General features: G+C 33.6%; 1 protein-coding gene across 1 annotated transcript in view; it reads right to left on the bottom strand.

The window, feature by feature from the left end:
• Positions 1-24,926, bottom strand: part of Stpg2 (sperm tail PG-rich repeat containing 2) — a 242,143-nt gene that overhangs the window by 153,645 nt on the left and 63,572 nt on the right. Inside the window, exon 13 of the mRNA XM_042701598.1 lies at positions 9,124-9,283. Within this exon, the coding sequence (XP_042557532.1) occupies positions 9,124-9,283 (160 nt within the window). The remainder of the gene's footprint in view (positions 1-9,123; positions 9,284-24,926) is intronic.

Below are 24,926 nucleotides of genomic sequence, written 5' to 3'. Positions count from 1 at the left end.
TGTTGTTTTGATTTGCATTTCTTTTTTTTTTAATTTTATTTTATTTGTGAACATACTGTACAGAGGGGTTACAATTACATGGGCAGGATAATGCGTACATTTCTTACCAAGCATTGCAGCCTCCTCCTTTGGTTTACCCTTCACATCCCTTCCCAGCCTGCCCCCTCCCCCCCAATCCCAATCCTTCTCCTTCCCCCCCACCCCTCCACCCCCGCACCGACGTTGTAAAGCTCGTTTTGGACATGAGAACTTGTACTTCTCATTGTTGCAACAGGTCCACCTGTATCCTTAAACAACTGGTTTTCCCCCTTCTCCTCCACAAATTATACTGACATCAAATATAGTGAAAGCAGGGGTTATACTGTGGGGGAGGGACATACAAAGCAACAAAGAGATAATCTTATAAATGCGTTAGAAACACATGCATGAAAGAAAAAAACATTAAAATACATATCTAAGGGTTCATTTTCCTGACATCACATTATCTGACCTTTTCCGCTTGACTCATACATATACTAGATATTGCAAATAAGGGAAACCATGGGACCTATGTTTCTTTGGGCCTGGCTTACTTCACTTAATATAATTTTTTCCAAGTTTTTCCATTTCCTAACAAATGGGGCAATGTCATTCTTTCTGATGGAGGCATAGAATTCCATTTTGTATATATACCACATTTTCTTGATCCATTCATCTACTGAGGGGCATCTGGGTTGGTTTCATATCCTAGCTATGGTAAATAATGCTGCAATAAACATTGTTGTGCTGGTAGCTTTAGTGTGGTCTTGTTTGTGATCATTTGGGTAAATGCCCAAAAGTGGGATTGCTGGGTCATAGGGGAGTTCTATGTGAAGTCTTTTGAGGAACCTCCATACTGCTTTCCAAAGTGGTTGAACAAGTTTACATTCCCACCAACAATGAAGTAAGGTTCCTTTCTGTCCACATCCCCTCCAGCATCTGTTGTTGTTAGAGTTCTTGATTTTTGCCGTTCTAACTGGGGTGAGGTGATATCTCAATGTTGTTTTGATTTGCATTTCTTTTATGGCTAGGGATGTTGAACATTTCTTCATGTGTCTATTGGCCATCCTTCTTTCTTCTTCAGAGAAGTTTCTCTTTAAGTCTTTCGCCCATTTATTTATTGGGCAGTTGTTTCTTTGAGGATTTGTTGTTGGGGGGTTTAATTTTTTGAGTTCCAAGTATATTTTAGACATGAGACCCTTGTCCGTTGTATGGCTAGTGAAGATCTTCTCCCAATCCGTGGGTTTTCTATTGATCTTGTTAGCTATGTCCATTGCCATGTAGAAGCTCTGCAACTTCATACAATTCCATTTGTTCAACCTTTCTTTGATTTGTTGTGTTGTTTAAACTTGGCCCAGTGCTGGTGGCTCATGCATGTACTCCTCGCTATTCAAGAGGCTGAGATCTGAGGACTGTTGTTCGAAGCCAGCCCAGGCAGAAAAGTCCAATAAACAACTCAGAAAAAGCCAGAAGTGGTGCTATGGCTCAAGTGGTAGAGCACTAGCCTGGAGCACAAAGAGGTTCATGGACAGCGCCCAGTCCCTGAGTTCAAGCCCCAGGACTGGCAAAAAGAAAAACAACCAAAAGCTTAAAATTATTTTTTTTTAAAATCTTACAACTTCCATAAAAAAGTGCTGCAACAACACTTATTTTTCCGCACAAATAATTATTACAAACAAGTACCAACTTATGTATTCATCTATTCTCTCTTTAAAATAGCATGCCTCTTTTAGGACCAAAAAAGGTAAATGAAAGTTACTAAACTGGAAAATTTGAATCAAACATTGAAAAAATATTACCAAGAAATGTCACAGTCCTACATAGTTAAATGCAGTGTGAAAACACAAAAATAAATACTAATTTATCTTGCTAACCATTAGATATTGGCAATTACTAAGAATATAAATATGAATCTTAAATCATCTTTTGTGTATATGCATTTTTACTTCCTTATATATTACCAACTCTTTATTTGTAATGGTCTGAAGTTCAAATGAAGTGCAAATTTGTTATGCTGAATCATGGGATTCAGCCATTTATTCCTACTTGGATATTTTATATTAGCTGACAAAGATACTAACACTCTTAAGACAAATATTTACATTAAACTTAGAGAAACATTTCTGTAAGTAATGTTTATAACTTATTCCACATACAACTGAAGACTTGGAAGTTATTTTAAATCAGTGTATCTAAGAGGTTGCTTGTGATTATTTTATATAATGAACTAAAGTTATTTGAACAATATTTTTTCTAGATCACTAAAACAAGGATTTGGATTTGACCATGAGACCTAAAAAAGAAAAACCACACACAAATATATGTCTAAGCTGTGGGGGTTCCTTTTCCCTTTGCAAACATCTGAAAGATGTACTGCTCTCAGACACCAGTCTTAATGAAAACATCTCTTTCCTATTGATCAATATGTTCTCCTTAGAAGCTTCAATACAATCATGAATTTAATGACATCTGTATTTAATGGAATAATTCTCTATTTTAATATTCAACCCAGATAATTCTCTGAACTGTGCATTAATCAATCCACATAGCAATTTAAAATTTGAATACAGTCTCACATGTAGCATGTCTAAAACAACATATATCACACTCAAGCTCAATCCCAAAAATTAGCAAAGAAATGGATGAACCTGGAAAAAAAAAAAAACTGTTAAGTGAGTTAAGTCTGGCCCTAAGAGACAAAGGACACATGTTTTCTCCAACTAAAGCTAGAACTAATTAATAAATGTATAAGTAAACACATCAGAGTTGAATGCAAATGTGCAAAGTATATTAAATCAAAATATGGTATTTGTAGGGTAGAATTCAAATAGTACAATTCCTTAGAAAGACTAACTCACAATCCAACAGATAAAAACCAGGAAACTGGTACTTGAAAGATGGAGCTAGGGCCAAAAGGAGGAAGGTAGATAAATGAAGAGAAGGGGAAGAACGCAGCTATAAAATACAATGCGTATCCTATGAAATTAAAAAATGGAGGGGAAGGGTTGGGTTGGGTGGGATAGGGGAAGAATGATGAAAGGGATGGCCTGCGTCATTGTAACTCAGAATACTAGCAATCTCCATAGAATGTTTGGTACATATTCATTAATAATGCAAGCTTATTAACCAATACAAACATTCTCTAATTGTGCACAAGGAAATTTTACTTGAGATGTATTTAAAGGTACCCTAACACATTTAAATAGGGATTGTCATTTTCCAGGACAAAATTTCTGTCATTTTTAACGAAGATTTTTAAACAACGAACTAAATTCCCCAAATTAAACTGATTGATTCTGATCTACACTGGCATTTTACTAGCTCAGAAATATTTCTGGATGGTATAGAAAAACAACTTTTAAAATTATACATTTATTGCAAACAAACAAGAGCACACCAGAAGAATGAAAAGCATTTTGATAAGCTTTATGGTACTGCAGAAGCAAGAATAATACAAGTCACTGAGAAAATAGAAGAAATAATTAGTTTTCACACTACAATGATTTTATATCAAAGGTATAACTTATGTTTATGGAAGAAGTGAACAAAACAGTCTTCATGGGATATGTTCAATTAGCTTCTAAGGTAAATTATATTTGTTTCCTAAAATAATTTCTTACGGGAATCTGATGCAGAAATCACAATATTATTTTCATTAGAAATGATCTATACTCTCACAGCGAAATGAGTCTCAGTACCTGATGGATTTACCCTAAGATTGTTGTCTACATGCAGTGCATTGATGAAACTATCAATCATCTTTTGTATCTAATAGAAATGTGCTCTAAACTTCGTTTATCTTCATTCAAAAATTTAAAAATACTATTACTTAACTAATCCCTCTGCCCACCCTCAAAATTGCTGTTAATCTTTAGAGGTCAATTTAACAATATCTGTCAAAATAAAACTACAGTAACTGTTTGCCATAGCAATTCCATTTCTAGAAATGTTTCTGAGTTCATCCTTACCAGTGGTATAGTAATAGATTGGTAAGCTCCATCTGAAATAGCATGGCATTTTAGTAAATCTAGCAAAACAGAAAAATAATTCAATCTTTTAAAATGTATATATTTTATTTTGAAATTAACATTATTTAAACACATTTTATTTACTGTAAGACAACGTGTGTTCATATAGAGCAAATAAATTTAAAATAGGAAAGCAAAATAAAAATGAAGTACTAATAAGCCTTACATAGCTGCTCAGGTGTTATTTTCTCAGTGAGCCCTTCTCTAATAACTGATAACTCAATCCAATTTTTCTACTTTTCTCCATGGCAGTTTTTGAATGTTTTATTACCTTTAAGTACATGTACAAAGGAGTTGCCATTCACCAACGCAGTTTATGAAGACAGTACATCTAGATCAATGTCACCCTTTTCAACCTTCTCACCCACTCTTCCCAATCCACTCCCTTTCCCTCACATTTCTAAATTTTAGGTTATGCACTGAATTTCTGCCATTTGACAAAGGAGTTTATGTATACACTACATCTTGATCTGTATCATCACTTCAACATCTTCACCCACTCACTCCCATGGATTTCTCAATTCGGTGATACATACAATTAATTCTCTCCTCCCACCTTACCCTCTCTTTCTTCTACCCAGCTCCTTATGGCCACATCCTCCCTTCTTGCAAGTACCCATTTCTGGTACTTATTGTGCTGGGCTTTGACTCCAAGGCATTTTTTAATTAGTTTTTATTGTAAAAATACTGTACAGAGGGGTTACAGTTACATGAGCAAGGTAATGAATACATTTCCTATCAAGCATTGTTGTCCATGGCACTTTTAAACTCCTAACTTCCTGCCTGCCTTCCTCTTTCTTCTGTTAATCTCTTCATGTAGTTCTTCAGCTATTTACTGAATATCTCTGATACCTAAACGCTAAGGAATAGGAATATTTGTTTTGTTCACTGTTGAATTACATATCATTAAATGAGTACTTGATATGAAGAGGCTCTCTAATTTGTCAATCAGTTAAATAGATGAATCCTATCTTTTTACCAAGATTTCACAGATTTATAAAATATACAATATTACTAATAATAATTGATGTATCAAAATGAACTACATTTTTTTTCTTTCCATTAAGGATTCTTTAAAGTTTCATTATTAATGTTTTTTGAGATATCATTGATGCTTAAATGTGGATAATCCCAAAAAGTAGAATGTTGAGGTCAAGTAACATGTATATTTGAAACATTCTGTAAAGTTAGCCTCAAGAAACCTTGACAGAAATTTGTACTTTAACCTTGATTGAATGAAGGCCCCCAATTTTCCTCTGTATTTGCTTTTGAAATTTACTGAACATTTTCTCTCTAAATGTCTAAAAAAGAACAATATAGGGGATGTGTGAGTACTTTTCCACTTAATAATTTCACTTTACCTGAGTTGGATCATTCACAATATCATTTACATATCCATGAATAAAAGTTGGTGTAATAAAAGGAGATTGCTTTATAATGTGATACACTTCATTTAATCATTTCTTCATTAAATGATTCTAATGTGTTCTTATTGGTTACACAACATTTAATAGTATACAGCATACTGATTGCAAATACACTATTTCCCTCTTTAATTTAGACTAATGAAAATGAGTTTTATTTTGGTCCTTTTTACATACTTGCAGTCAAAGAAAAATTTTCTTTTGTTAAAGTTCTAAAGTAATTTGAAATAAATCCAAGGCTATAAAATGTTGTCATAAACAAAAAATAATGAGATAAATAAAATGTTGAACAAGTGAATAAATATCCTATTATAAGATGTTCTTATATTTACCAACTTCTGTTCTTAAACAATTTTATCTACAAATCTATCTAGTAATCCATTTAATTTACTAATTATTCTATATCTGGATACAAAGATAATAACATGCATTTTTTAAAATTCTATTAAGTAAGGGACTCAAATAACAAGTATGCATATCATAATGCATAAATTAAGTCTCACGATTTCATTTATCTGTACATGTATATGTACACAAAGTACTAAAAATCATTTTATTTTATAAATAAGGAAATTTACATTTAACAGGAAAGGTGTTTTAATTTATATTAAAATGAAATAAAATTACAATGGTAAAATGACAAATAGGGTAGATTCTTCCTACTTTATTTGTAAAAATGTAGGATACTAAAGGATAACTTTCATAAGCACTACACAGAAAATACCCAAATCAGCCAGGTACCAGTGGCACACCTGTAATCCTAGCTACTCAGGAGGCTAAGATCTGAGGATCACAGTTCAAAGCCAGCCCAGGCAGGAAAGTCCATGAGACTCTCTAACCACCAGAAAACCTGAAGTAGCACTATGGTTCAAGTGGTACAGCACTCGCCTTGAACTGAAGAGCTCAGGGACAATGCCCAGGCCCAGAGTTCAAGCCCTGTGACCAACAACAACAACAAAAAAAGAATAAAAATAAAATACCACAAATCACCTCATTATTAATGATGATTTTAATCAAAGTATTTGACTATTAACAAATTAGATATTAACAACTGAAAATATTTTCACTTTATAGAGAAAAACCTGTATTCATGCATGTACATTAAAAAGAATAAAAATCTATCATACTGATCAATAACAAAATCTAATAACCTAAGTAAAAAAATCAATTAAAAATTAGGAATTAATTTAGACAGTTGATAATATTACATTTCAATATTCTCCTTCCTTTACTGAATTGACTTCACAGAGTTAGTACAAATGAAAGTTAATTTTCACTTACTAAAATGAAACCTAGATATAATTAAATTTCCTTAGGAACTTATATTAAGTCTATGTGAGATGTATATTTTGGACTGAATAGCTTAAGACAGTAGATTAAATTTAAAACAATGAGCAATTTTATAATTACTGTAATAACTACATATGTCAGAAGAAATCAAATTTCATACATCATGGTATCAGGTAATAGCATAAGAAGTCCCTATTGTTTTTTCTAAAGTATTGATTATAGAGGAATGTGGGATCTGTGTTATCATTCCTTTGAAGTTTAGATGGTTTTAAGATTCAGGATGACAAATTTGATAAATTTCTGATATTAACAATAACCATTGGTTAATAAATGTTAATAACCTCTTTCTTTAGCAAGCCATTTCTTCTGTATTTGAATAGTGACTTTGACTACCACATGTCTTTAATTTCAAATAATCACTGTCTATAATGAAAACATGCTTATCATCTCCCCAAGTCTTCTCTAATGTAGCACTGGCTTAGCATAAAGAGACATGTTTCACTTATAAGATTTTGTACTTCTAAGGAGGTTTAGGGACTCTGAAAATGTTGAAAATATAGTGTTAGTCAATTTTTATATCCTTATGAGAGTCAAAAAATAAATATTACCTCATCTCTGAAAAGTAGAAATTAATGAAACAGCAAATTTGCTTGCCATGGACTAAATACTGAAGTAAGGATGTGTTAGAACACCAATTACACACATATTCTGTCTACCCAACTTTTTACAGAGAGATTAGAGGCAGAGAAAGAAAACTTCAGGAAACAACTACAAAACTCCATCTATTTCAAGAGCCTCTGATATGGACATTCACTTATATAATTGGCTGTGCGTGGTGCTACGACTTCAAAGAGATAATTTCCCTATACCATTTCTGAGTGACCATATACTTAGGTATAACCACAAGCACAAGCTTTATACAGCTCCACCCAGATAAATCAATAATGGTAGACTAATACAAGAGAAGAAAATGAAAATAAGCAGAATCAAATTTCAACTGAAAATGAATTTTGTAGCTGAAAATTCTAATCTATTCTTAAAAGATAAAAAATAAAGCAAGTCTTTATGGGTCTCAGGCTCTCCAAAGAGTAGTATTTGCTCTTTACAGGTGTATTCTCTCTTTTGTTTTGATTTTCGTTTGTCATTTAAAACTCTGGGGAAAAGATTGTTTTTATCATGTTTTTCTTCAGATTCTCTTAAGATTCATTTTAGCAATTTGGTTTTTTAGTAGTAATACTTCTGCAAATGGTTGTTGCAAACTATTTTGTCCCTCTTCTCTATCTAGTTTCCTTGTACTATACTAATTGATTTATCTTCATTATCATAGAAAATTGTTACATTCATTTTTAGACCAAGAATACTAATAATTGAATTAATCTTAATTTGAAAAATCAAAATTACTTGCAGAATTTTAGATCCCTCTCAGTGTATGTGTGCCAGTCCTAGGGCTCGAACTCAAGGCCTGGGCACTGTCCCTGAGTTGTTTCTATTTGTTGTTTGTTGTTTTGCTCTGTGCTAGTATATTACTACTTGAGCCACAGCTCTACTTTCAGCTCTTTTGGTGGTAACAGGGATAAGATTCTCATGGATTTTCATGCCCAGGCTGGCTTCAAACCACAATCCTCAAATCACAGCCTCCTGAGTAGCTTGGATTACAGGTGTGAGCCCCCAGTGTCAGGACTCAAGTAAACATTTACCTTCTTCAATTACTTGCTTTTTTAATATCTGAGAAAATAAAAATTATTCTATGTAAGGGTCATAATTTTCTTGTATGGTACTGATTTGGCCAAGTCAGGACAAAGTGTCTCTCTTACAAATTTTGCATGTTTACACTTCTGGCTTAAACCAGGCACTGGTGGCTCACACCTATAACCCTAGCTATTCAGGAGGCTGAGATCTGAGGATCATGGTTCAAAGCCAGCCTGGACAGGAAAGTCCATGAAACTCTTATCTCTAATTAGCCACCAGAAAACCAGAAGTGGCATTGTGGCTCAAGTGGTAGAGCACATACCTTGAGTTGAAGAGCTCAGGGACAGCACCCAGGCCCAGAGTTCAAGCCCCACAACTGGCAAAAGATAAAAATAATTAATTAATTAAAAACTTCTAGGTTTTTGTTTAATAGGATGAATCCCAAATATCTTCAGTATTTTTAGTATTACTAGTAAAACTTCCTTTTGGTAAAAGTAAGAAAGAATATATTAAATCTTTTCATAAAATACTTTGTTTCACAGGTTTGGGGCTTTTGTTTTGCTTGTCCTATTCTCTTAGAGAGGTGTGGTCAATGTAACTGTTTCTAAGTATGTATTTTAATATGGAAACTCTGGATTGTTCCCTATAAACTTTAAAGAATAATCTACACTTACCTGGTCCCTCCGTTGTTTTTTCTTGGTATCGAGGAGTTCCACTAAGAAAGGAGGACTGATTTTTTTCAGCTATACTGCTTCGAGGTGGCATGTATTTACGCTTAATTTGTGACATCTCATATGATTTATGAACTTCATAACTGCCAGGGGCTGGTAAAACCTAGAAAAAATGTTAGCAGATAAGTATAAATATACTATACTTGAAAAATATCCAAGTAGATATTGCATAGACATTCACACTCAACAACATTATAAGTAGAAAAAACAAAAGCCTTTCATTATCATAATAAAAATTTTAATGAAGCCTTTCATTAATTATCATAATAAAAATTTTAATGAAGATCACCCAAATCTACATTCTTGTGAGGAAAAACATAACTTCACTTGTCAAAAGTCAAAAATTAACAGAATTATGAAATTCAGGACCAAATTCTTTATTTTAAAAAAATTTTACTATGCTAAGCACTGGTGAATGACCGCTCATGCCTATAACCCCAGCTACTCAGGAGGCTGAGATCTGAGGATCAAGATTCCAAGCCACCCCAGGCAGATAAATATATGAGACTCTTATCTCCAATTGACTAACAAAAAGCTGGAAATGGAAGTATTGTTCACATAGAAGAGCATCTGCTATAAGAAAAACACAATGCAAGTTCTTGAGTTAAGCCCCACTACAAGCATTTAAAGAAAACAGATTTCATAATATAGAGAGCAAATATTTCATATTCAAGTTAAATAATGAAAATGGCATTTCTTACAGTAATGAGAACAGCAATTATTTTCTTCATCATAAGCAACAAACTACTCTTGCTTTTCTGTATTAGGATAGCATTATTTATTCCTCAAAATGGTTATTTCATTTTTAATAAGTTCCAATTAAATTAAAAGACTTCTCTTTTCATCACTTACAGTCATTATATGGTCTCCAATTATTTATATTTTAATCAACAAGAATCAGTATGGATATTAAGTATAATAAAAATTCTCAATTAAATACTATGCTATATATTTATTACACAGTTAATGTCTTCAACCATTAGCTACTTATCTCAACCATTAGCCAATTATCTCAATGAAAATTTTAAGTTTTTTTCTCATTATTTTGAAATTTGTTCACCTTTATTATGTATAATGGCCAAACTGTATAAATTTTAATGATTTCATTGTAGACTGGAGAATTTTATGGTTTACTATGCATTACAAATATCTGCTGTAAACTAGCAAACCTTAGGCAAACCACTTAACTTTTGTAACCCTAAGTTTCTTTTGGGGGAGTAAAATCATAGTTATTATATGATAGGGTTATTATAATGATTAAAAGACTTAAAATAAGTGCCTTATTTAACTGTGCCTAATTCTACAGAACTATTAAGCAAATCTTACTATTCTAGAAAAGCTAATTTCCTTTCTTAAACTTTTCACCTTTTATTACCTATAAGTACTTGTACAAAGAAGTTCCAATTCAAAAAAAAAAGAAGTTCCAATTCAATGGATCATTTTATGAATACAATGTATCTTGACTAATGTCACCCCTTCCCTTATTCTCTCATTGAGATTCCATCTCACTCTAGTAAGAATGGCCAACAAGAATCCAAACAATAACGAATGCTTGTGGGAATGTAAGAGGAAAGTAACCTTATTATACTACTTATGAGACTGTAAACTAGTGCAACCACTATGAAAGGATGTTTGGAGATTCCTCAAAAACCTGTATAGAACTACCCTGTGTCCTTAGTTATTTTTTTCTTTTCTTTCCTTTTCTTTTTTAGAAAATAGTAAGAGATGGGAAAGACTTCATGCTGGCACAACAGAGAGGGAAATGGAGTTCTCAAGGGACAAATTCAATTTAAAAGATGGGTTCTGGTCACAAAGGGAAGTCTTGATTCCTGAAGTACAGAACTATGGAAGGAACTCAGAACTTTGATCCTTCAATGAATGCTGAGAGACAAATAGGAAATATTTCCTTTTATGAAACCACCCTCTCACCCATTGTCCTACTCTATTTTCTGTTGTTATACCTGAACACTGAAGACATGGTGGTTTGTAAGGACAGGGGAAGAAGGCTAGAGAAAATAAGAACATTGGGATGGCAGCTGATAATCATTTGGTGAAGGCCTTCTTACAATGTCAGATGCAATGTCAGAGCAAGTGCATCAGAGAGAGCTGCCTCTATTAGAAAAAATGTGCTATGAGGAGACATTGACTAATTAATCCATCAATCCATTCAGTGTCTTTCCAAAACACACACTTCCAAACAATTTTCTTCAAGAGATTTTTTAAGTCATCAAACAAGAAAAAAAAATGTAAATGTTACCTTATAATGGTAAATTCTTTAAAAAGAATATGTAAACTACCTGAGTACTTCCTATGTCCTCCAAGACATCAAAACATTGTAATCTTCTATTAACTAATCTTCCATGTGAATTTTGCCTTATTAAACATTGTGCCTTATTTCATTAAAAAAGAAAGAAAGAACGAACTACCCTATGATCCATCAATACCACTCTCGGGCACTTCTCCAGAAAATGCAAGTTAGATTATAGTAAAGATACTTTCACATACATGTACAATGTTGCACTATTCACCATAGATAATTTGTGGAAACAACTCAGATGCCTTAAAATGGATAAATGGATTAAGAAACTATGATAGATATGGAGAGAGAGAAAGAGAGAGATTTGAATTCTACTCAAATCATCAGAAAAAATAATTTATCGCTTATAGGGAGATGGATGGGCTTGGGAAAAACATGCTAAGTGAAGTAAGTCAGACTCAAAGGCAAATGGAGTATGGGCTCTCATATGTGGAAGTTAGATCTAAATTATAAAAACACATGAACATACATAGGGCTACACACACCTATTCACAAATTGACTAAAGTTTCTTATACACAAGGGAGGACTTCAATGTTGTAACTCCTGTGAAAAACTTAACAAGTAAACAGTGTCTTAATTTAACAAAATGAATGCCAGGAGCTGAAACACGCTTGAGAGGAGGGCCAGATGAATGGAGAGAGGAAGGGTACACAAATACAGTCATAATATTCAAGGTACAAATGTGAAAAACAGAACCAGGTAACTTGATGAGATGGGTGGGGTTGGGATAGAATTAGCTGAATTTATTTTATTTTATTTGAATGCAAATAAAAACTAGGACTAAACAATCAGTATTGGAATTAATAGGGCAGTAACTTCGAAGTTTCGATCAGAGCCAGGTGCTGGTGACTCAGACCTATAATCCCAGCTGCTCAAGTTGAGATACTCTTAACAGTTCAAAGCCAGCCTGGGCACAAAGTCCTGGAGACTATATCAAATTAACCAGCAAAATTACAGAAGTGAAGAGAACAAGCTGTGAGCAAAAAGACTGAGCAAGAGGAAAAGGCCCTGAATTTAAGCTTTGGTATCAACACACAAAGAAGAATATGAGAGAGAGAGAGGGAGGGAAACCAAATGTCATAGTGGATAAGGCGACTCAGAAAGCCCAGCAGCTGCTTTTTTCTTACCTATATTGAGTGTATTTAGTGAGGGGAAGCTAAGGATAAACAATAGTGGCAGTATTTCCTGTAGATGACTTCTCTATCTTTTGGAGCTGCTTTTGTCAAAAATGTGAAAAGAAAATTGAACAGAGTACAATATTCCAAATAAATCATGAGTGGCCCCTGCCTAGGCTTTCTTTCAGACTTCATCCAATTAATATGTTTGGCAATGGTCACATGGGTTTTAAAATGCTTTGCAACAAAAACAAGATTATATCAGTATTTACTTTTCTTCAATAATAATTTGTTCCTATCTAGAAAAGTTTATTAACACCTTGAATTCAAATACATTAGCTAGCTCTCCCGTCTTTTTGTAAACACTACCATTGTTCATGAACATCTCTTTCTATAATGTGCTTCTGCTACCCTTAAAATTCACTGCTTGTCTACTTGATATTACTGGCCTCTGCTTACTTATCTTCAGTTTATATTTTATCTGGCTAAGAGATTAATATTTTAAGTAATAATCCTGGGTTAATGATTAATAAGATTAAGATTAAACTTCTAGTAAGAAATTCAAATGATATTTATATATCATATATATATCATATGTAGGCATCTGTATATTTATATAGTACATTTATATCTATGTACTCATGTAACTATAAATAGATAAATATTATATAAATACCTATATGCATTATCTAAATGAGCTGAAGACCATGCCAGGAAAATATACTATGTGTAGGTAAGAACAACTCTTGCCATCCCTTTATACATCACAGAAGATAAGAGGCATGAAGTGTAAATATAATAGATATTTCTCATGTCTTCTTTTTTTCTTATAACCAGTAATTTAATCCTGTTATTATGATGGGAAGTTCTACATACTATACTGCAGAATCTGGGTCTCAACACAAAAACCAAAAATATCTGATTCTCATCTTCTTGATCTCATTTTTCTTAACTAGGACACAAATCTAGGTCATGGGCTTAAATGCTAGTAGCCTTTAAGTTGGCAACTCATTACTCAAAGAAACATAGAACACTTAAAATTGCATACCACTGAGAGAACCAGCAGTGTGAGCGGGCGTGTTTCCCTCTCAGAGGTAACAGTGGGGGAAAAAACAGAACAAAGAATTATTAACTCAAGGAAAACAATGACAGCAAATGTCTATTCAAATAAAATACATGCCTCAGTGCAAAGTAAAAGTAAATCTAAGGCATCCTAACATTCTTATCAGGATTTGGGATAATAGGGAAGTTCGAGTACGTTATTGCACAAATTTCTGCCCTCCATTGTTTCCACAGCTGTTTTTTGTTGCTGCTTTCGGGATGTTCTCTTTGTCTTTCACCAGTTTTGAAATGATATGTCTTAAGTGTGAATTCAATTTACAATTATCCTTGAACTTTATTAAGCTTCCTTGATCCGTAGATTAATGTTATTTATTAAATTTGTTAAGTTTTCCCAAATAATATTTTTCTACCATTCCATCTTCATACCATCTTCTGGAATTCCCATTACACCTTTGCTAGAATACATGACACTAGACCACAGCACTGAAAAACTACTCAGAAGTTCAATCCTGTTCTGTTTTCCAGATTCAATTATCTCTGTTGATCATGTAGTTCACTATACCTATCTTGTGTCATCTCAAATCTACTAAGGAAAGATAAAGAATGTTTCATCTGTTATTGTAACTTATGAATTTTTATTCATTAGTTGTGAAGGTGGGAGGGAAAGGATGGTAGGGGGAAAACAAAGGAGGAGGCAACAATGCTCTATAGGAAATGTACTCATTATCTTGCTCATGTAACTGTAACCTCTCCATAAAGTATTTTTATATATCTACTGTATTTTTTATATCTACTGGAATTTTTTGTGTATTGCCTACATACTTTACATTTCTAACATATAAGTTATCCTAATTCTTTGAAATAATTGCAATATTGCATAAATACTTGCTCTTCATTCCCTGCATTTGGATCATATTTCCTTGATATTTAAATATGCAATCACTTTTAGTAGAAAGCCAGACATTTAAAATAATATAGAAATTATAGATGCTTTTCTTCAGTAAAGGCTGTCCATTTCACCAAAGTTCAAATTTCAAGTTTATTAAGAAAATTAGCTATTTGTTTATTGCTTCTAGAACCTGTGCCTGTGTTCTTTTCATTCCTGATATTTGTTATTAATATCATTAATCACTTTTTCTTGATGTATAACATCACAAGGTGACCTATTCTATTTCAACTCCTAAAGATAAAAATATACCTCCCTTAATTAGATGAGTAAAATAGGTTCATCTTTACTTTTGAATTTGTCTCTTTCCCCTTGAAGTTATGTCAATATTTGCTTTTCATATATGTAGAGCTGAATATACAAAATTTTTTACAAGAGCACAGATTTACTTCATTTAACTTCCATTGGTTTAAGTTCTGGAGGGGTTACAGCATCACACAGATGCTGTGTCCAATGGTCTTAGCAAGAAGGTTGCTTTCAGAATTTGGCACAAACCATGCCACTGTTTGCAGGGGCATGAGTTTATCTTCCCCCAAATTACTCTGGTTTTGCTGCCAGGAGTCACTGTGGTGTTTTTGCTTTGTATACATAAACCTATCTTATCTCTTGGCCAAGTAGAAACTGGTATCACTTCAGGCATAAACACCTTCAATGTTAAGGGGAGCCTTGTGTTCCCTTTGGTTACGGAGACACTGCTTTTTTTTTTTTTGTACTTTTTTTTATTGTACAAATACTGTATAGAGGGGTTACAGTCACATGAGCACCAAAATGAGTACATTTCCTATAGAGCATTGTTGCCTCCTCCTTTGTTTTTCCCCTACCATCCCTTCCCTCCCACTTCCACAACTACTTCCTCTCCCCTGATCACCCCCTCCTCCGCCAAGATCATTTCAACATTTCAACATAGTGTCTTGTACATCTCATTGTTACAATGGGGGAGACACTGCTTATAGCCAACAAAAATGGCCTTGTACCACAGCCTTCCAGACATTTTGCCTTTTGGAAGTCCTGTTCCAAGCAGGCCTTCACAGGTTTCAAGTGACATGCAAATTTTAAATTACATTATTCTAGTACGTTTAACCTGTGAGAAATATTGACAGAAAGTGACTTTTTGCTTCCAACTTCGTTTTTCCTTAACATTGCTATCTATGCATTAGCTTGCAGAAATGGTTTTTTAAAAAAAGCACAGTTTTCAGAATATCTTAGATTTGTAGAAGTGAATTGTATGCAGTAAGTTTCAAAAAGAAAGCAAAAATTGTAAGGTGTTTTTTTTCCTGTGCACATTTATGAAGTCAAAGCAAGATCCAAAGAATGGGTTTGCACTACCAAACAACAACAAATACTGAGGACGCTGTCAAAAAGGAACTGTAATATACTGTTGGTGGGAAGGTAAGCTTGTTCAACCACTCTGGCAAACAATATGGTGGTTCCCCAAAAAATAAACATAGAACTACCTTATGACCCAATAATCCCACTCATGGGCATTTACCCAATAGAACATAAACAAGGTTATAGTAAAGCCATCAGCACAATCATGTTCATTGCAGCACTATTCACCATAGCCAAGAAATGGAATCAGCCCAGATGCCCCTCAATGAATTAACAGAATAAGAAAATGTGGTATATATGCAACGGAATTTTACTTACCTATTAGAAAGAATGATACTGTAACATTCATAAGGAAATTGGAAAAATTATATTAAATAATCCAGACCCAGAGAAACAAAGGTTACATTTGTGGTGGAAAGAATATACCTATAAATTTATAAGTAAACATGTTGGGCAGTATGCAAGTGGTTACAAATGAATTAACTGAAGTATAATAGACTCTATGGAGAGCTCATATAGTATAATCTTTTAGAAAGACTAGATCAAAACCCCAAAAAAATCAACTCTAGGAAATGGGTACATCCAAGAGGGGGTGGGGCCAAGGGGAGAGAGGTAAGTGAATGAAGAGGGGAGGGAAGATTACAGTCAATAATTTATTGTATATACCACAAAATTAAGAAAAGTAAGGGAAAGAGTGGGTCAAAGGGGAGTTGGAATGTTGAAGTGGGTGACACGATCAAAATACATTGTACTCATAAATGGCTTTGTTATATGGCACCTCCTTTGTACAACTACTTCAAGATCATTTTTAATTTTTAAAAAAGGATAGAACTTTACAACTTTGTTGGGGGGGTAGATGTAGGGGGGGGGGGATGGGAAGGAATAGGAAAGGGAACAAAGGAGGAGGCAACAATGCTTGATAAGAAATGTACTCATTATCTTGCCCATGTAATTGTAACTCCTTTGTATGGTATTTTCACAATTAAAAAAAGAATAGGTTTGTCATGAGTTAATTTTAAAAGAAAAAGAATTTAGCAGAACTTTTTAAGGTCACATAGACTAGCAGGAAAGAACAAAGCCCAAGAGAGTTAAACTTCATCATAGGTGCATTATGATGCGTGTATTTGCTAAATACTGAAGCAGGCAAAAGGATCTATCCTTTTGGACTGGGCACAGAAGAGAAAATTCTCCCACAGGGGAGTAATGTTTAGAAGCCACACTAGAACAAGGGCTGGCACAAATAAGTTTCTCCTTCAAGTATTTCTCTACATTTTTTCTATAAGATTATAATTGAAGTAAAATAATGGATATGCACAAACTGAGATAGCAAAAAGGAACTAAAAGGTTCTGTCAATTTCTCTTGCAGAAATTTAGACCAGAAACAAATAAAAGTAAGCTGCATTCTCTCATCAATCAAAATAAAAGGATAACTAAAAACATTTGAGCATCTGACATAAAAATTAGTTATCCAAAATTCTACTGGAAACATATTATGGCCTCCACCATTTCCTGGGGTTATAAATTCATGTCTATGACTCTCTTACTGACTTCTGTATTTTTTTTTAAATCATTGAAGAAGTTTTCTGGTGTTTTTTTTTATAACACATACTCATTTCTCTTACCTCCCTGACTACTTTGTTGAAACTTTATATATGAATGACTTCCTGTAAGCTTTATTTAAAGATACAATCTGACATATTTTCATATATGTATTACACACAAAACAATGTTATTTAGATATTTCTCACTCTCCGTCTATCATGTAAAGATATATCAAAGACTCCTTAACCTCAGACATCCCATTGTCTAGACTGTGGAGGAATGAATTCCTGTTGGACATCCAGTCTATGACATTTTGTTATAGAACCTGCCTACCTAGGGCAATGTATTTTATTCATGTTAACTGCTGAGAAATATTCCATCCTACGGATGTTCTAGTCTGCTGATCATTCACTACTTAATGAACATTTGCGAATTTTCCAGTTTAGAGTAAATAAGAGGGCTTTGGTTAATAATATGGCCCATAAATGTTCATATACATTTTTCTGTGCAGATATTTGTTTATATTCCTCTTGAGTAAAACTGAATGCTTAGGTCTAAAATAGATGAATTTTTAATTATCCGAATTTTGAATGCAAGTATCCTTCTAAAATGTGGTGTGTTATTTTTCTGATATGTTAATTTACATCACAGCTTCATATTTTTGTATACATTTTCCCCTAAAGACCAAAGGCCTCTAAAATGCTGGGCTAAGAAAAAGAAAAAAGATCAGAGCCTAATATGTTTTATGGAATAAATGCAAATACACTGGCAATTATTGGTTATAATATAAAATAATGGTATAATATATTATAAATGGAAAAAAAATCATTCTAGGTTCTGCCACAGCACCTGGAAAGACTAAACTCATCTCTTAGTCCTATATGTTATCACAGCAATTAGGCTACAGCCAGATTACAGGAGTATTTTTTCAAGAACTTTGTGTTCAGGTAAGTGAGTATAGGAGAAAAATGCACAGAAACTATAACTATTATGTAAAATATTCAAAATTTATACAGCAAACAGTTGTAGTTACAATGGAGCTTCCATATAAGTTTTACTGCTATTTCCCAACAGTCTAATCAACATTGTTGCATCTTTCTTTTGTTTCATAAACATTCAACGAAATGTTAAAGAAATGACATATTAGGACAGATAGTGATAATTGGGGGGAAAGGGTGCTTTGAGAAACAATCTTATAGCAACAGAATTTATTTACATAGGAATTCAAAGGTGAAAAGTTAACCTGATTAAAAATTTAGTTGGTACACAGTTCATCTATTTCACTGTGGCAAGCCATCAAAATAATTATGATTCCGTAAAGCAATCTAATCTCAAGTGAATGGTAAAAAGTCTGTCTTCCAATTAGCACATTAGTGGGACTTGCCTAATTAAATCAATTGAATACTAAAAGAAGAAAAGCCCCCTAAGTGTGCACCCTGAGACTCATATGAAGAAACAGATGGAATCATGTAATACATTGCACATTAAGAAATTGTTGGCAAGTGTTTCATATGTGAATATTTTTGTATATAGCAAATCAAAGGTCTAGAAAAGGTCTTAAACCCTAGTGGAAATGCTCAAATGTGAAAATTCAGGTTTTCAAATCTATTCTGTTGATGCTATCTTACAATTAAGCAATGTTGTCTCCAATGTTGTTATAGAATGAATGTTGGACCATAAAATGGGTGAATTAATCTTCTAAATATAAATGCCTTATTAGAATGTAATTAGAAAGTCTTTGGAGATATTTGTCAGGAAATTACATGCTGCTTCCTTTGTTTGCCTGTGTTGAGGGAACTGGTATACAATTCCTTCAACAATCTTTTCCTTATTAGTCACAATATACGTTTAAAAGTGAAGAATATTCTACTGTATACATGTTGTAAAAGATTTTTAAAAACTATTTTTGAAGCTGGACATAATAGTGCCACATACCAGCACTTGGAAGGCTGGTGCAGGAGGATTTGAAGTTTGAGGCCACCTGGGCTAGGACAAACCTGCATCAAAAAAGAACGACCTGATTTTTGCATATTTTTAAGAGACGATAGAGTCTATAAAGTCTCCATTTAAGTAGTATCTCACACAAACTTGTATTTTTAAAGAGAATTCTAAATATTTCTCTTGTAAACAGACATCAACATTCTTTTAGCTTGGAAATAAACAAGGACAGAAAAATTTTGAACAAGGCTATACAGCAAAATTGTAATACAAGCACAGAACTAAAAGATCATTTTGAAATGAGATTTGGAGGATCTAATCACTATGATAAATGAGATAAGCCAGATTCAGAAAAATAAATACTGCATGATTTCATTTTATATGTGTAATATCATAAAAATATTTTACATTTTAAGCCAATGGTATAGGCTCTTTGAGAGCCTCTTTTTCTCTTTTAAATGGGAAGAAAAAGGCATTTACGTAAAAGACCAGCTAATATAAGTCAGATGAAATGTAGCCAAACAAACAGGAATTAGCACAGGATTAAAGAAGATTGTCTTCACATATCAGAAAAAAAAAAAGGTGAGATTTATTTCATTTGGAAATAGAATAGTACAAAAAATAGGCCTTGAAAAGAAAAGCAGGATACCTAGTTTCTAGTTCGGGGTCTCTTATACTGTAACACTACAAAAAGTCCAAAAATTAGAGATGACCTCAGTGGTGAAGATGACAAATCCCTTTAAAATGGATCTCCTGTGATGCAGATAAGGAGTGGCCACGCCCGGATACAGGGGCAGTAAGAAATGCAACCTTCCCACCACTACTCAATGTTTTCCTTTCCTAAATAGTTTTACAATTTTGTATTGCTAGAAAGAAAAATCTTTGGGGAGAAAAGCAATGTGCTAAAGTTGAAGAGCAGGAGTGAGTGCAGGATACTTTACGAGTAAAAGTATTTCTGTGAAAACTTCTAATACACGTTTAGAGAATGCTAAGTATCTTTCCATTGCTGACAGATTAAAATGTCCTTTTTGTTGCAGCTACTTTCTAATTCTTTTTTAAGTATTTTAATATGTTTTTTATTTTAAAAATACTGTACAGAGGGCTTACAGTTACATGAATAAGGTAATGAGTACATTTCCTATCGAGCATTGCTACCTCCTCCTTACTCTTAATAAGGAAAAAAGGCTAATTTAAAATTTGAAAAACAAGAAAAGCAAAACTGAGAACAACAAACACCGTAAATACCAGCTGGGCCTGTGGCTCTACAGGTAGAACACCATAAATAAGCAGAAAAAACCCAAGTGAGAGCACAAGGTTCTGAATGCAAGTCCTAATACAATCTTGATTCATCAAGTAATTAATTAATTAATTAAAGTTGCTAAAAATAAACTTTTAAACTGTATTATTTTTTAACTATTTCACTTTAAAAAGAGCTAAAATTATAGCAACAAAGAACATGCCATTATGATTTTTTCTGAATACTACCGAGTTCTGTGGCAATAAATGTTGTTTGGCATTTTGGTTATTATGAGGAAACCCAAAATTGGAGAGATAAAATTAGCTTAAAAGGTGAGAGATTTTTACAGAAAGATACAAAAGCATAATTTACAGTTACTTTATCTTAATTATGTCCATTGAGATACTCAACCACAACATTGCCAGACCCATAGCTTATTCATGCACTCATTGCAGAAGGCTGCCGGTCACATCGCTTGCTCTGAGACAGTCAGTGTGCATGCATCAACATCCATGTTAAGTTGGCAAGAAGACAATCAGTGTACTATCGCGGAGAAAACAGGGTACTCCCAAGGAAGAGAACTTTCACTGTGATCTACGCCTGTGTCTGATTCAGGTGAGGGGAGTAATGTAGATATTAGTTTACTAGCTATTACTTGAAGCTCTCTCATGAAGATAATAGCACCATTCACATGCTAGCTGCTACAACATCATGCTGATTTTCATTAAATTTGGCACAGGGTGGTCAGCATAGAAACTACTTTCAAGCCATATAACTGAAAATTTTCCTCTGTTTATGACTATTATATTTGCTCTTAATAGTGGCACTCACTAAAAATTTGACAAGTTCACTGATCATTCCCCTGCAAAACAACATATTCCTTTTCAAATGTTAATACATAAGTAATAAAAATATCCTCTAATATAGTTTAAGTTTATGTTCATATAGTGTAAACATATAAAATTAGTTGCACAAATGAATCTGACTAATAAAAACAATTTTAAAATATATTAACTACATAAGCAAAAGAGGATATTAACATTCAAAAATAATCATCTAAGCCAGTCATTGATGAATCAAACCTGTGATTCTAAGTACTCGGGAAGTTGAGATCTGAGGATCAGTTTGAAGTCAACAAAGGTAGAAAAGTTCACAAGATTCTATAGCTAATTAACCAGCAATACCAAGACCAGAGGCATGGCTCCTGTGGTACAGTACCAACCTAACAATTGTTAGGTCCTGAGTACAAACCACATACTAGAAAAACAATAGTAATGATCTGTAGAAGTCAAATCCTTAATTTGTATTATGCAGAAAGCCTCTGAGCCTTCCCAAATCCCCATCATTTTCTGATTTATTTTTCGTTTTGCTTTTACCGTGTTTAAAGACACTGGTTTGTTTAAAGAACTAGAAAACTAAGGGACTGGGAAGGTGGCTCAGTGGTAGAGTGCTTGCTAGAGGGCTAGTGTCCCCACATCCACATATAGCACATGAATTAGAGTTCCCACCTACCAATATAGAGGAGATGCCAGCAATGCTGAGTACTGTGAGTTAGAGTGCTGTAATACCAGCCTGGGGAGAAAAGCCCATACGACTCCATCTCCAAATAACTGACAAAAAGCCAGAGGGAAGGCATGATTTAAGAGGCAGAGCACCAGCCAAGCAAGTCAGCCAATCAAGTGCAAGATCCTAAGTTCAAAACCAAGTAGTGGAGGGTGGCGAGGGGGGGAGGGGGAGTGAAATAGAGTTTCTAGAAATCTAGGTGTATATTAAGAAGCCTAAAATTATTAAAGTAAAATCTTCTATGTAAGTATTTAGTTATAACCACCATGATTTGAAGTTTTTCTCTGGATTTCAGCCTCCTGAATAGCTAGGATTACAAATGTGAGCCATTGGTGACAGATTCCCTTTTATTTTAAAATAATGATTTAAAATTTAGAAGTTCAGCAGGTACTAGTGGCTCATGCTGGTAACCTTAGCTACCTACAATGATGAGATCTAAGGATCGCTGTTCAAAGCCAGCCCAGGCAGGAAAAAAATCCCTGTGAGACTAGCTCAATTAACTACTAAAAAATTGAAAGTGCAGCTATGGCTCAAAGTGGTAGAGTGCTAGCCTTGAACAAAAGGGCTCAGGCCCTGTGTTCAAGCAGCAGAGAGAGAGAGAGAGATAGAAAGAGAAAGAGAGCGAGCTAGAGAGAGAGATACAAGCTCAAACGTGTGTGTGTGTGTGTGTATGTGTATGTGTGTGTGTGTGTGTGCGTGTGTCTGTAATATGGTCCATGAGATCTTTAATTATGAGAAAGCTGAATAGTGCCATATATAAAGCAAATGCAAAGATATAATACTAAGAGCTTGGTTTTTTAAAAGTTATCTAGATTCACTCAAACAATTGAAGTTATTTTTATGTGGTCTGGTGACAAGGAAGGAACTTTGCAAAGATGCAAGGTCTAACAAAAGCTAGCTCTAAAGAGCTACAAAGTGCCCACAGAATTCTAACTGTGAAACTTATAAAGGGGTTTTCTGAAGTTTTAAGACATTGCTAAAGTAACCAATTTCCCCTAGAGACATAGAAACACTGCAAAATGCAAAATACTACTACTGTAATACAAATAGAATACAAATAGTTTTCAATTGCATACATCAAGTGTCAGTGTTATGAGACAATCTTACAGAAAATGCTGTATTTTAAAGTAACTATAAACGCTGTTTTCTAGTATATATTTTTTAAAAGACATGCACCATCTTTTTGAGGTTAGGTTCCCTAGGCACCAAATGGAAATTGAAAGTAAACTGATGTAATTCCTATTTTAAAAGAAATAATCTTCCTTTCACAGGTTAAAAAGCTATGCAATGTGAGCTAAAACTATATTAAAATGATGTTTAACACTTTATAAATCAAGAATGAAACAATTTATGGGTAATGTCATTAATCATCCAACTATTGAGTTTTAAGTTGATTACTTAATCTCACTTTATGATCATTGCAGGTTTATCTACATGGGAATATAAGTTCTCACTGGTGAAGGGAGTTCATGCTTGTACTCCTCGCTACTCAGAGCCTGAGATCTGAGGATGAAGATTCAAGACCAGAAGAAAAATGAAGGAGGGGGTAACAAGTTCAACAAGAAATGTACTCACTACCTTATATAACCCTTCTGTATATCACCCAGACAATAAAATTGTTTCTCTTGTATGTTCTTCCCCCACAGCAAAATATTTTTTTTAAAAAAAAGAGTAAAAAAAGATTCAAGAATAGTTCCCTGAAATATCCTTTTACATAAGACAAATTTCACTAACATTAGATTGAGTAAAAAGAAAAAGAATTCAACATGGCACAATGTGCATGATAAACTAATGCTCCTTATCCAACTTCCAGGTGTAAGGAGCCATTAAAAGAATGCTCAAAACCAACAAACAATTTTCACACTCTATTTTAAGAAATCTATTTAGAGTATCTAACATAATGACCCATTGAAATTTTAATTTTTAGAGAATCTATGAATCATTGTATCAAGAATCAGATCTATGAATCATTGTATCAAGAATCAGATTGGAATGACAATTGAGCCACTACATTAAAAGTGCATATTGCTTACTGCCTTCAATACCAGTATAACATAAATGCATGTTCCAGAAATGTCACGAAAATTATATGACAACTCTTGTAGCTAAGAAAGTAATTTTGAGGTGTACACTTGTCTTGCCTTTTTAAATTTGTAAACCAGCCCTAAAAAGAAGTGCATTATCTGGGAAACTGAACTGTCTTTTTGCAGTTTAGCCTTCATGTACATAAAATATGTCATTAATTTTATTGGGGGAAAAGATTCCATCCAAACATGTTGCCTACAGCTATGAGTTAAGACTGTCTGTACTATACAGCATGTAGCTTTTATTTTCTAAAATCATAGATAGGACATGTATATGAATTATAAATATATAAATACAATTTTGTATTAAAAGTTTTATAGTTTATGGCAAAATCTGGTAGGCTAGTAAGTACAGTTCCTGTGAAAGGAATGTTTGTGGCTCATGTCAGTGTGTGAATGCATAGACAATTTAAAGTTTTGATATATTTGTGATATTTATCTTCTTTGAGCACTGCAATCTCACCCCCCCACCAAGGGAATTCGATGGGAATGTTCATTGTGACTTGTCCTCTGTTGCATTTTAAAGTTATTTCTTGCAACTTATTTTCAGTACATAATTAAAAATTTGTTGTATATATTAAAAAAAGATTCAAGACCAGGGCAATCAGAAAA

This window comes from Dipodomys spectabilis, unplaced genomic scaffold (genome assembly GCF_019054845.1).
Source record: "Dipodomys spectabilis isolate Male_0828 unplaced genomic scaffold, ASM1905484v1 ptg000297l, whole genome shotgun sequence".
Lineage (NCBI taxonomy): Eukaryota > Metazoa > Chordata > Mammalia > Rodentia > Heteromyidae > Dipodomys > Dipodomys spectabilis.
Note: the sequence above shows the minus strand (reverse complement) of the source record. Positions and strands in the feature narration are given on the sequence as shown.